Source organism: Sinocyclocheilus anshuiensis, unplaced genomic scaffold (assembly GCF_001515605.1).
Source record: "Sinocyclocheilus anshuiensis isolate Anshui unplaced genomic scaffold, SAMN03320099.WGS_v1.1 scaffold1154, whole genome shotgun sequence".
Lineage (NCBI taxonomy): Eukaryota > Metazoa > Chordata > Actinopteri > Cypriniformes > Cyprinidae > Sinocyclocheilus > Sinocyclocheilus anshuiensis.
Genome location: NW_015542345.1, coordinates 448,865 through 463,553, shown reverse-complemented (window position 1 = coordinate 463,553; position 14,689 = coordinate 448,865). Strand labels below are relative to the sequence as shown.

Sequence of the window (14,689 nt, the reverse complement as noted above, 5' to 3'; positions counted from 1 at the left end):
TGTTTTCCTGTCTCACTACTCTGCAACTAATTCTGCCCATAATACAATAATACATAGTTTATTTACTTCTTGACCTTGCTACTATGTATTTTGGAATTTTTATTTATTTATTTGTGTGTTTTTTTCTAATACACAGATGCAGTATTTCTGCCCATTAAGGTTTTTTGTGCGATCTTTATTATCATTGTTATTATTTGTATTCATTTTCACTCCGCCCACACAAAGTTGTGAGAAGCACATGTGAATCATGCCCTCTCTAGCCTGCATCTAGTGCGCATGCGCACATGGTTGACGTGCGCTGATCGCTGAAGAAAATGATCGGCCGGCGCCATGCGCTTCCATCACACTCAAAGCTCGCGCTGAGACTTCACAAGTGTCAACACATAGATGTCTCGGGAATGTGAGAGCGTCACGTTGCCCTCCGTCAACTGGAATGAAAACGGCAGCGGAGGCCCAGGGGCAGCGTTTCTTTCAATTTCGCTAGTGGATACTTGTGGCGAAATTGCAGGCTGATACTGTAACACAGCGCTGAAACATGGAGGGAAACTCAAGGGAAAGCGAGCGTCTGGAGCGAGAGCGCCAGTACTGCGAGCTGTGTGGGGAAATGGAGAACCTCATGAAGTGCGGACGGTGTCGCAGCTCGTTCTACTGCAGCAAAGAGCACCAGAGACAGGACTGGAAGAAGCACAAGCGGGTGTGCAAGGAGGCCGACAAGCAGCAGCAGCAGACGCCACCGGCTGAAGAGCGCAGCCCCGTACAGTACAACACTTCAGAACCGTCCAATACTTCTCAGAGTAATAACTCTACCGTTACGTCACCCGGCGAAAGAATGTCAGATTTTATCAAGTCCGCCACGCACTCTGAAACCAAACCGAGCGCAGACAGTGTGAAACCCAACGGACAGACGCGCTCGCCTCCTCAGAAACTGGCCACGGACTATATCGTGCCCTGCATGAACAAGCACGGCATCTGTGTCATCGACGACTTCTTAGGCGAGGAGTTTGGACGGAGTATTCTGGAGGACGTGCGGGCGCTTTACCTGACTGGCGGCTTTACCGACGGACAGCTGGTCAGTCAGAGGAGCGACTCGTCTAAGGACATTCGGGGGGATAAGATCACCTGGGTGGAGGGGAAGGAGCCCGGCTGTGAGAGAATAGCGTTTCTCATGAGCCGCATGGATGATGTGATGCGACACTGTAACGGTAAACTGGGCAATTACAGGATCAATGGAAGAACGAAAGTAAGTACAGCTGACATTATAGGACAGTTATGATGCCTGGTGCACTCAGTAGTTTTGTGCTAATTAAAAAAGTTGCATGCATAAACAAATGAGCGATTTTGAGAAATATCACTCTGACCAATCATGTAGAGCTTTCATTATCAATATTAATATGCCTACTGTTACCATCCCACGTTGAAAAGTTTCATGCGGGTCGCCCCCTCATGGGCACCGCCATGTTGATGTCACATGACCACCCACGCAGGCGCTGCAGGTAACCAGCTGCACAAATAACATGCAAAACTGGCAAAATTTTACATCTTACAAATATGTGTAGGATGAGATGAAAAGCAATAATACAAAAAGTAAGCTTTTTGTTGTGAATTAGCAGTAGTTAGTGAACAAACGTCATGACGATGTGTCAGAATAGAGTCCAAAACTACTTGTACTTGTGAGATGAGTAAGAGGCAGCTTAATCGTACTAAATGCACCTTTCATTTATAAAAACATTATCTAGGAAAGGGAAACCTAGATGTGTTAGAATTTTAAAGGCCTAGAAAGTCATGGAGATTTTATAGGGAAAACAGTTTATGGGGGCAGTCCTGGCCTAATGAATAGAGTGTCGGACTTGTAACCCGAAGGTCGTGGGTTTGAGTCTCAGGTCCGGCAGGGATTGTAGGTGGGGGGAGTGAATATCCAGCGCTCTCTTCACTCTTAATACTACGACTGAGGTGAGACCCTTGAGCAAGGCACTGAACCCCACAACTGCTTCCCGGGCGCTGCAGCATTGGCTGCACACTGCTCCGGTTGTGTGTGTGCACTTGGATGGGTTAAATGCAGAGCACAAATTCCAAGTATTGGACACCATACTTGGCCACACGTCACGTCCTCCTTACTGATCTCTGAAATATTTAATCTGATAGTAACTGCTTTTTGTGAGTGCAATGAAAACAGTGCACTCAGCTATGAAATTATAATTTTCTTATCCCATAATCTTGTGGAAAAGGAATGGAAAAATCATTGGACAACAGGCATGGGAACATAAGGTTGGGGGAACAGGTGAAAGGGCCAGTTAACACATCTCGGATGGGATAGGTTTTAAACTCATATCTGTGTCAGTTTAGATGGGAAGAGGACTCACCTTTGATGCAGAGACATGTCCGCACCTGTCTTTCAATAGAAGGTGAATCTTAGGAAATATTATTCAGACATTATATTAAAAATGAAAGCATGCATGTTCACTCTTCTCTGATACAGATACAGTTTAAGTTTGTCACTGTTTTTGTCATTGAGGGCTTTAATGAACAGCCTCTATAGAATATCTCCTGATCATGCCGGTGTGAGTTCATCTGAAATCACAAGTTTCTCACACGACCTTCTTTACTGCATTTGTAGCAACTCTAAAAACCTCCTACAATACAAGTTCTGGACTAAACTAAACTAGATGAAATACCTTGGATATATGCACCCATCAGGTCTCTCCCCCACTTTCAATTGTTCTTGAAAATTCTACACTGACAAATAATGTCAGTCTGACCGTTTTTTTTAAACAGGATCTTCCTGTGGAGCCACCGACTATGTTACTGATAGTGCCTTTGTGAGTTATCCTCAACCAGCATGGCTCTCATATTTCCCCAGGTCAGGGAAACGCCTGCGACCACCAGCTGCTATCAGGCGTACCCAACGCACGCACAATGTTGGGACAAACTTCTAACCTCTCAGGGTTTAGGGAAACGATCACCTTTTCCCTCGTACTGTAAACACGCACACAATAAATTTGCAACGTTTATGCAAGAGTGACGTAAGATTATGTATAAGTTGTATGTCTCATTTTAGATCACGCACTATGGTAGATCATTTGGATTTTATTGGTTATAGTGTGAATAGCAGAAGGCTTGATGGGAGGTGATAGCACTTCCTGTAACTGCGTATTTTTTAATGTCATTGTGATGGTCGCAGATGTACAGCAACGCAATTCAGGATGCTCAGCAGGCATGTGACATTGAATCGGCTGGAGGGAAAGAGTCTGTTACATAAAACACAATGAACGGATAATATGTTTATGTTTTGTATTGATATTAAACTATAAGCGAGCTTTGTGGTTGTTAAATGTTGGAGGATCAGAGGCAGAGTATATACATCTGGGTTTCAGTGAGGCCGGAGATGGCGGATGGGACGGAGATGAGTAGAGAAACAGGAACAAAAGATAATGTTTATTGTGAAACAACAGGACGTGGCTTTTTTGAGTAGTTTTCATTGATTTTGATGGATATTTTTGGTACATTAAAATTGCGTGGAATTTAAATATTATAATTCCTCTTAAAAAGATAGTTCACCCCAAAATGAACATTGCCATCATTTACTTAAACTCGTGTTAGTAGTTTACAGTTAGGGTCACACTTTATTTAAGGTTCAGTTCTCGCTAACAAAACCATTAACTACGACTTCTGCCTCCAACTCCTAATTTGCTGCTTATTAATACTTAGTAACGTAGTTGTTAAATGTAGGTATTGGGTAAGATTAGGGATGTAGAATATGGTCATGCAGAATATGTGCTTTCTAAGTACTAATAAACAGCTAATATGTTAATAATAGGCATGCTAATAAGAAACTAATAGTGAGAATTGGTCCCTATACTGTTATTTTAATTAGTAAGTTCGCTACATATCACCCTGTATTTTTTTTAAATTTATGTAGAAAAATAAATAAATGAAAACTGAAATAGTTGCATATTTTGCACCATGTTAATGTTTTAATGAATATTTTCGTAATGTACCAAGTCGTATTGTTCCTTGTGTCCGTGGTTCTTGCACGTCTTCAGCAGCAGCGTCCTTCTCTAAATCTTCAGTGTCATGGCATAACTATGTTGTGAATGTGCGTTTGTAGTCTGTATTGGTGCAATAAAATCGACCATTTATCAGTGCATATAGTACCCAAGTTGTGAATGTGCATTTGTAGCCTGTATTGATGCAATATAAAAAGACTATTTACCACTGAATAACGGCAGAAGTTGTTTTCACACAAAAACAAACTTTTTAAAAACATTTTTTTTTTAAGTGAAACAAAAACATGTGCAACTAGCACATGATCAGACTGTCAATAGAAACCATTCCCAAACAAAATACTTTTTTGGTCTGTTTTATTAGTAAATAAAAAACATACAGCATAACCAGTGATGATTGATTCCCAAAAATGACTCTTATGAGCCAGTTATTTTTCTAATGAATCATTGAATAATAATTTAACGAATTCAGAAAGTCATGGCATTAAATGTACTTTTGTCTAAACAGTCTTAAATCAAGATATACATTTACTTGAAATCCAAAATGAAGAAAGTTAAAGGCTTGTTTTCTGAGAAACTGAACACAAATAAGTGAATATGCTAAAAACAAATTTTTCTGAAATTTCATTGGCAGATATTTGTTATGGTTTTAATAATGATAAAACAACTTCATATCTTGTCATTTTGCTTCTCAGTGTATCTTTATTTAAGAAACTTTACACATTTGTAGTGGAAAACAAAACAAAAATACTGAGGAAGAACAGCACTTTTTTTTTGCAGTGATCAAAAGTTACTTCCATATTCTAGTTAAGCTTTCCTTGTAAAAATGAATTGAAGAATAATGGAGATCTGTTAAATGTTGTATTTACAACACATTTCTGCTCACTAGACAATTACATTTAGAGAACATATTGATATTTAGTTTCCTTTAATTTTGTCCTTAGATTTTCTTTACTTTAAAGTCTTAAATTGACCTTTGTAAAACCTGCAGAAACCTTTCCAGCATTAGCCGAGAGAGAATTATTTCCGTATGTAAGCAAACTGCCCATTTATGAATTAAATCAGAAAATTGTTTTTGACTGTCGTTGACCCAGGGGCTCCACCACCACCTGCTCGGCCACCTTCTGGGAGTCAGGGTGAGGAATGTGTGGTGCAATACAACACAATGAATTGCCAAGTGGTCATGTTTAGATTACGTGACCAGAGATATGCTGGCACTCAATCAGAATGGGCTGTTTTTGAGCGTATTCATTAGAGCAGTTCATTCCCTTTGGAAAGTCCCACCTCAGTGGGAAGGATATATAGTATTTCTTTGCGTCTGCATTGACATCTGGTTACGTGCTTTTTTGTTTTTGTTCCCTTATGTCAGGAAACCTTACGTGCCACAAACAGGGATCTTACGAGGTTGTTACTTGAAGGCGGAAAGCTGATGTGTAAAACACCTGTAGACTTCATTATGAACTATAATGAAGCCTGTTTTTAAAAATTTGGTGCATATGAGGGTTGGTTTATACTGTATGTGTGTATGTGGGTTTTTTGTGTGTTAGTTGCAAGTTAGGCCTATTTTTATCAGCAGAAGAAGCTTATGTGTTTGATTTATGTTTTGGACATGTGTCTTGTCACTGCTTTCTCCTTGACGTGTTTGTTAATGATGCAGTGTGGTGTCAGTCTGCCAGGGTCTCAGTGCTGGAACAGCAGTGCAGCTGCACGCTCTGCACGTAGCAAGAGTACAAGAACTGTCTGCCTGGCTAAAGTCCAGCGGCTGAGTTTTATATCAGCTCTGCATTGCTCACTGGAAGAGACGGCAGCAGGTCAAGACCATATGCAGCAGCTCACATAAAGGAAAAAGGACATGTTATAAACCCACGAGAGCCTCTTTTGGGAAAACAAATCATGTTATGTTATGGATGTGTGTTAGAGTAAATGACACAAGGGAATGTTTTCAATGGTTTATCATGCCATCGTTAGTTTCCCCCATTTAAAAAAAAAAAAAATACTTTTTTGTTTTTATTGCAATATATTTTTGTAGAATGATAGATTAGTAAATAATGTTTACACACAGTGCCTTGAATCCGACTGTGGAAAAAAAGAGTCAAGGAAATGAGCGTGACTTGTGGCTTTAAAACAGAAACATCCCCCAGGGAGATGAGAATGAAAAGAGCTGATAAAGAAAATGTTTAAACTAGTTAGTTAACACAGCATTGTTTTAATTCAGTAGTTTAGATTTGTTTATTTATTTAATATGTTTAGTGTCTGTGTAGAATCATTTCCAATGGACGCTGATCATGCAGTGATTTTTTAAACTTTTTTTTTTAGGCTGATGTAAGGCATTTTTAAATGCATTTTCCAGTTCTGATTGTTTGTATTAATTGCCCTTTGTCTACTAGACTTGATGTATAGGTCACCCAAAATTTTTAAATTTACTCACCCTCATTTTGATGACTTTCTATCTTCCGTGAAAAATAGTTTTTTTGAAAATGAAGTGAAAATGCGATTTTAAAGCTAAGGTGAAGAGCAGTATTCAAAAGCTAATACAGTAAGCATGAAATCTCTTATGATCACCAAGGCTGCATTTATTTGCTAAAAAATAAAAGAATATGAACATAATATCTAAAACTGCTCTGAGAGTCACTTTATGAGGATTTTACCATTTCTTTCAACAAAAATATCATCATATCATTTACAGTAAGAAGTCTTTACAACAACCCATCAAAATAAACGTTTGGTAACTTGAAGAAACTGTGACAAATATATTACTTAATGTAATGATATATTACTACTACTAATAATTATTATTATTAATGCATTTTTTAAGGAATATTTACCAGGAAAAAATATTTATCAGAATTTATTTAGCAGAAAAATGTTGAATACACAACATAGTATTTCTGAATAAAATGAAAGAAATAAAATAATAAAAATAATTTTTAATAACATTAATTAATTAGAGATGCTTTTTATTATTAACATTTAATGAAACCATTAACATGGAATCCGGAAAATAATAACGGAGAAAACAGTATTTCATTAAAAAAGTAAAATTAAATTAAATTGAAATAAAACTGAATTTAAGAATAAAAAAACACATTTCATAGGGCCTTAAAAATGTAATTTTTGTTAAACATTTAATAAATTGCTGTTAAATTGTGTAAATTTCATGATTTCAAATTATACATAAAATTTTATTTAACCAAAAAACTAGAAAAATTAAAATGGAAAAAATGAAATCCAGAAAAATTAAAATGGGGGAAAAAAAACTGAATTTGGAAAAAAATTTAAAAATGGAATTTGGGAAAAAATAAAACAAATTCCATAGGGCCCTATATAGTACACATGAAATATATGATCACTAAAGCTGCATTTATTTGCTAAAAAAAGTAATATATATATATATATATATATATATATATGTATATATGTATATGTATACAAATAACAGCATATCTAAAGGTATGAGACAACAACAAACAAATAGACGCGCACCAGAGGCTGTTTAGCCAATCACAACACATTGGGCTAGCTAACCAATCAGAGCCCATCGCCTATTTCAGAGGGCGGGGCTTCATAAAAGCAGGAAATGATCAGCGCGTTTCTCAGAGAAGGGACAGAGCAGCGTGGAATAAAGGTAAATTATGTGAAAAATAATGCGTTTTTTTTAAAACGAAGCATTAACACATGTTAGACTGCACCCCATAAACACAATCAAGCCTAGAAATAAACTGAACCACCCCTTTAAAAAATGGCATTAATGCAAATTACTGCACTGCACAAACTGCTTTCTGATTTTGCCATGAATATTGAGAACCTAATAAAAAGGTAGATAGCGGGTGCAGCTGTTTGTGCACACAGCGGCACATCCAGGTGTATCAGAGACATTGAAACTGGACTACATGCATACTGAAGCTCTGATTGAAATGCTTTTTGTGTTGTGGGACTATGGCATCCCCTCCATCACCTTTACCTTCCTCCCCGGTCACGGATCTTTGCAGGCGATGATGGGAGAGTGGCGGCATGACATCCAGACGCAAAAACCGCTGTGTGATGTTGATGTGTGCCGTCCACACCCACCCCTCCTCGCCCGGTTGTTTTGTCAGCCCATCATGCCCGCTTACTCTCTGACGCATTTGGCTCTCACACTCACCCCCACCTGAACGATTGACGCGACGTTGAGCGATTTCACCCTTATCTGCTCCGGCCCATTCAGGTGGGGGGCTTGTGAATTGCGTCAATGCCCTCAGCTTGCTTTTTTGTCTTGGCTTGTCTGTCTTTCCCTCTCCCCCTATATCTCCTTCTCACGCTGGCTAAAGCACACGCACGCTCGTGCTCTCTCCTTTCGTCTTTGTTTACGTTGCCCGCCGCTTTTGCACCTGCCGCCAGGGAAAACAGTTCAGTTGAAATGTCGTCATATGTATTGTGATCCGTCGTGCATTGCGTGCCATTGCAGGCTGCAGGATTTGGCTGGAAACATGTTCATCATAAACGCCCCTTTTAAAAAAGGCAAGGTGTAAATGGGATGGTGAATTCCTGATGAACTAAACAGCAAAGTAATAACAATAGTCATCGCCTCGCTAACTGACCTAAGTCTGGCCTCTCTGTGACTTCTGCATTCCTCGTCTTCCACTTGAGATGAGTGATTTACAGTCGGCCACACCTCAGCACAGCTAACGGTTATGCCGCTAGGAAAAAAGTCCTCATGTAAAGTCGCTTTCAGATTTGTTCCCAGCATGTGTTTGCTTTCCTCAGCTGTCGTCTGTTCTCCTGGAATGATGACGCTGTTTCACTGGAAATCTAATATTGAATTATAGGCCTCAGGAAGCTGGGGGGGAGAGATGTTAGGGGGGGACGTGTGCTGGTGTTAGCTCTGTGTGCTTGTGTTCTTGTGAGTGAAAGGGTGTGTATGTAATAAAGCTGCAACGGTTCAGATTTCTCTCAGTTCAATTTGTATCATAGTTCTGTGGTCATCGTTTCAGTAAATATTTGGCGTGCTGCTATTAGGGAGGAATGAATTGGGATAATGATATTTAACAAAAAAACATATGCTGCAGAATAATGACCTGTAAATTAGTCAAAAAATTTAATATTTATTTATTTATTTATTATTGGCTGATATATTTGCCATTTCCATCATCAAGCACTAAGATATCTAACCAGTATTCCAGAGGTCTCTCATCTATTATTTTGAGGACTTAATTTGCGCATGTTTTTCCTAAATACACTTGTAGCATAACAAGCTAATAATTTTAACTTCAAGTGTGGTTTTTTTAATTAATTTTAAGTAATATAGATTGATTATATCAGATATTTACTGGGAATAATATGAAATAATTATTGGCTTATCGGTATTATTATTTTGTGAATTGTCAACATTCATTGTTATTAGGGTTGCAAAAAGGTGGAAAATTTCCAGTAAATTTCGGAAACATTACAGAAATTTTGGAAACTTTCCAGGATTTTTTGAAAGTTTCCGGAAATTTACCGGACATTTTTCAACCTTTGCAACCCTAATTGTTATATATAGAAGATGTGAATTAAAAGTATAACATCATACTGTATTTTATTTCATTAATCATATATTATATAAGATATTATATCTCTCATAATTATATGTCATGTGTGAACCGTGCTGGCAAAATGAGTCGGAATGCACACGGACTAATTTTGAGCTACAGGCAAAAAAACTGAAAAATGTCAAATTTGAGGTTTTCACAAAAAAGAGTAGATTAAACCCTCATCTAGCGTTCCCAATGAACAGTTGGGGAAAAACATCTGATGTGTAACATTACATTAGATCCATGCATTACAGTAGGCTTTAATACTGTATATAGGCGTCTGTCTCATTAAAGGGGTTATATGATGCAATTTCAATTTTTCCTTTCTCTTTGCTGGATAGCTGACCAATCAGAGCACACCTCGCTTTTCAGACTGATGAGCTTTGTAAAAATCGACGCGTTTCAGAAAGGCAGGGGAGAATAGAGGAGAAACAATAATGTACAGTATGTGGAAAATAATGTGTTTTTTGAACCTTAAACCACAAACACATTTCATTACACCAAATACACAAAATAATGTTCTTTTTAGCAACATCATATGACCCCTTTAATGTTAATCAAACAATAAAAGAAAAGAGGGAATCACTTGCTGTTTTTGCTTGAACTGCTTTTGTAGTTTAAATAATCAATTTATTTGTAAAGAACACCTAAAGTGATTTTTTACATTTGATTATTTGTTTATCTTACTTGAATGCTTTTGTTTAGATGTAAAATGGGAAAGGTAATGCATTATTTTTTCCTTTCTTATATTTGTTCTACTGCTTTTTTGCATTTGTTCTTATTTATAATATTTTTTAAATGTAAAGTCGGCAACACCAAAGCTCCAAAAGTATCAAAAATTTATTAAAAAAAACAAACTTGCATAGCGTGTGTGAAGTTTCGAGCACACAGGCTCTTCTTTGGTGTTGCCGACTTTACATTTAAAAAATGTTTCCACTTGTTTCTTAGTCGAGCAACCAGTTGAGATCGATGTGCGTGCTTTTGCCTGCTCTTTCTTATTTATAATAACAAAGATAAAATAAAAATAGCTATATTATGATTATTAATATTGTAATTTACGGTTATTAATATAGTAATGATCATGAAGAAAATAACTGGAGGAAAAGATGCAATGTTGCTAGGTGATTTTGCTTTGGAACCTTCAGAAAACTTTAACTTGATTTTTCTCAGAATTGAGGTTGCTGACTGTCTAGTTCAAATGGGTGTAGCTCAGTTATTTTTTGTCCGATTTCAACAAATCAGACATCATCATTTGGAACGTCTTAATGGAGAATGTGAAATTTAAAATAATTCTTAAATAATTGTAATAATTTCTTACATTTGTTCATTGTGACTCATTTTGCCAGAACATGTCACGGGTTTTTGTTTTTAAAAAAGCACTTTATAATTATTACACATTTTATTTAATATTTCCATATTTTATATTATATATCCTTGTACGTATTTATTAATTGTTCTTATTCTGTTATTATTTTTAAATGAATAAATCTTTATTGTAATAAAATTAGCCTTAAATGAATAAAACTAAATAAATACATATTTTTAAACACATTGTAAACCTTTTTTTTTGTCATGGGAACAATTTCATCTCTAGTATGTATACAAGTATTGCAAAGAATGTTGGAAAATATGTTTGTTTTTCAGCCATAAAAACAGCCTCCCTCCCTTCCCCAGACAGCCTAACACACATATACACTGAGAGTCAGTTGAAAACACGCTGATGTCGTGTCCCTCGGGAAGAGGTCTCGGTCCCTGTGACATTATGCTGTAGGGTTAGGGTTAAAGAGTTAAGTTAAGGCCTAAAAATTCCCTGCTGGGCTAGTGCTGCTTATAAATAGAGTGTCAGGTCATGAACTGTCAGTGAACTGATCAGATTCAGGAGCCTACGTGCAGAAGTGGGTGAAAAAGAAGGCAAAAGGCGAGTTCCCGGAGAGGATCGATATCAGAGAGTCGTTCTGACTTTGCTTTTTTTTTTTCCTTTTCAGTTCACAGAAACACGGCGCACAGTATCGGCCCAAAGGTTTCTGATAATTAAGTGTTTGTTGGGTACTGATGCTTGTTTGAAATGTTTTGTTAATGATTTAAAGGTGAATGTTGGAATCAGTTCACAATCTTGTTTAAAGTTTGACATGTTTTCATACTTGGAGAGGAATATTCTCCAACCATTTACTGTAAGTTATTTTAAAACTTCTAATTATAAGGAAGTACATTTTGTTTGCTTCAGAAATGTAGTTTAACCTTGTCACATGCAGGTCACATGCCGTGGATTGATGGACTATCATATATTTTTTTTATGAGCCTTTGACTCATTCTCTCCTTTGTAACACTGTCCTGATAACGGATGTGTCCATGTGCACAAATACATTTACATTGCTATTTTTTCCTTTGTGATTCATTAACACTTTCCATGTAAACCCGGAGACCAAAATAAAAGGGGCAGAGGAAGAACAGGAAAGGAAAAACCTCAGCAAAGGCAAGACTTCAGCAATGGCTTCATTGTTCCCTCAGCCTCATAACCCAGATTCAACAAGATTAAAATATATAATCATCACAGGTCTGAGAATGTCACAGATGTCACCTTTTTTTGTCCACTTCATGTAGGTTTATGTAGTTGTATGCTGTGGTATCATACAGTATCTTAGTGGAATTCATTGATGAACTGCGTTTCACAAATACGGAGTAACAGTGAATCCCATTATTTCATTCTAAGATAATATTTTATATATCAATATATATTAATATATAATTTTTTGCCTTTATTCTCTAGTGCATCTGGATGGTTTAGTTTAGTATTTTTCATTATTCTCATTGTAAATGAAAACAACCTTTTTGAGCATGAAGATTTGTCTTTATTATTGCTATTATTAATATTTATAATGAATTATTATGTGCATGAAAAAAAGAAAAAATATGAATATTATTGTGAATATTAAATATCTTATGAATGGAAAGCTGCATCCATACCACTGTGAAGTCTTTGTATGTTCTTTTGTTTTGGTTATTTCGCCCATTACAACCCCTTTTTTCTATTCCAGGCAATGGTGGCATGTTACCCTGGCAATGGCACAGGATATGTACGGCATGTGGATAACCCAAACGGTGATGGGAGATGTATCACGTGCATATATTACCTGAATAAAGACTGGGATGCCAAGGTAGGAGTTTTTTTTCCCCATCCAGTGAACTTGTATACATTCTGTAGCATGTAAAGCTGCTTGAGATTTGTTTAAGCTCTTCTCAGTTTGTTTAGGTTTCTTATCTGATGTAGACTGCTCAAACTTGCATCGGAGCTTACATTCAATACAATGGAGGTTCAAAACCAACCTTGTGCAGGGAGTTTGCTGTTGGTACTTTATATCAATAGGCCACACGAGAGACTGTTTATGTGTTGTTATTAGAGGTCTGCTAGAGCAGAGAAATTGTGGTTGGTGTTGGATTTGTAATTGGTAAAATTTTAATATTTATGTTTTTGTATGTCATGTTTATACATTTAATAATAATTGTACTGCAAAATAATGTCACTACACAAAAAACTAACTTTTCTTTTGTTTACAATACTGTGGAAGTCACTGGTTGTGACCAGATTAAGTGATGACAGAATTTTCTTTTTTTGGGTGAACTATCCATTGAAATGTTTGAGTACTCTCACAGGAAACGGGACAGCAGACATGACACTTTCCACCACTTTACCACCTCCGTCAACTGCCAGCTCTGCGTCAGAGAGTCGGTTCTGCTCCAGAACATTCCAACCGGCCATGGAAACAATTCTGAGTGTTGATCAGACGTTCTTATATGAAGTAGAAAATAGAGTTGGGCAGAAATAGGGATGGTAGAAGAGAAAGAAGGATTGAAGACCTTATCTAGATCATTGGTCTCAAACTCAAATCCTGGAGCGCCACAGCTCTGCACAGTTTAGCTCCAACCCTAATCAAACACACCTGATCCAGCTAATCAAGGTCTTCAGGATTATTAGAAACGTCCAAGCAGGTGTGTTTTGGAGCTGGTTGGAGCTGTGGACCTCCAGGAATTGAGTTTGAGACCACTGCTCTAGATGCTGTTTGAAGGTTAAACGCACTCTTTGCTTGAGACTCTCTAAATGTCTGAATTCTTTCAGTCATATGTTTATGTGAGTATCAAAGCTGCGATGTAAGGATGGATCACATCTCACACATTTAACCCTGATATTTTTCATCTCTCTCAAGCTTAACAGGATGCCAGTAATTCATGGTATAAGCTCTAGTACTCTCCCTCTCATATCGCACCCCCTTCACTGAATGGAGAGGAAAATAGCCGTCTCACGCAAATCTGCTTGTTCCCTGTAGTCTTGGCTTATGTAAAAGTCACAGTGTGTCAGATTTTTTTTCTTTAAGCTAAATTTAGCATCAGGTTGTCCTGGGGCAGGAAAAAATACACTCCCTCCCAGAGTTTTCCCATCCACAACATTCTGTTTTGTGAATGAAACAGTGTTTTTTTTATTTATTTATACTTATATACATTTATACTGTTTTTAAAAGAAGTCTCTTATGCTCACTAGACTGCATATATTGGCTGCATATTATTACAATGTATTATTACAATTTAAAATAACTTTTCTATTGTAATGTAATGAGTTTTCAGCAGCAGTGTTCATTTCTATCAATAATAAAAAGTCTTACTGATAATGTGTTTCTTATTATTAATGTTTTATATTTAAATATGTATTGTGTGTATTTATGTATTTGTGTGTGTGTGTGTGTAATTATCAATATATTTTTTATAATCCTTTAATTATTATAATTGTTTTATTAATATTTTTGTAATTATATGTACATTATATTTGTATAGGTTTTTTCATTTTATAGAAGTACTCATATTGATTCATTGACATGACTGTCTTTAAGTGTACATGATTTTAATCATTTTTCAAGTACAATTCAGTACAATTTTTTGAATTCAAGAAATATGTATGCATTATGGTAGTTTCTAATGTGACAATTAAAAACAAATCATATTTTAAAAAGGTTGTATTTTTGTTGTACTTCATTTATTTTTATGGGAGTGGATTGCCAGAATGTTGAGTTCACCTATTTAGTCGAATACAATTCACTTTTGTGCTAAAGAGTTCTATATAAATAATATTGAATTTCATTTTCTGTTTCA

The 14,689-nt window shown here is 36.6% G+C and overlaps 1 protein-coding gene across 1 annotated transcript in view; it reads left to right on the top strand.

The window, feature by feature from the left end:
* Positions 1–266: 266 nt before the first annotated feature.
* The window catches only part of LOC107691277 (egl nine homolog 1-like), a 16,468-nt gene continuing 2,045 nt past the window's right edge, over positions 267–14,689 (top strand). Inside the window, exons 1-2 of the mRNA XM_016489794.1 lie at positions 267–1,240; positions 12,586–12,705. Coding sequence (XP_016345280.1) covers positions 536–1,240; positions 12,586–12,705 — 825 coding nt within the window. The 5' untranslated portion in view covers positions 267–535. The remainder of the gene's footprint in view (positions 1,241–12,585; positions 12,706–14,689) is intronic.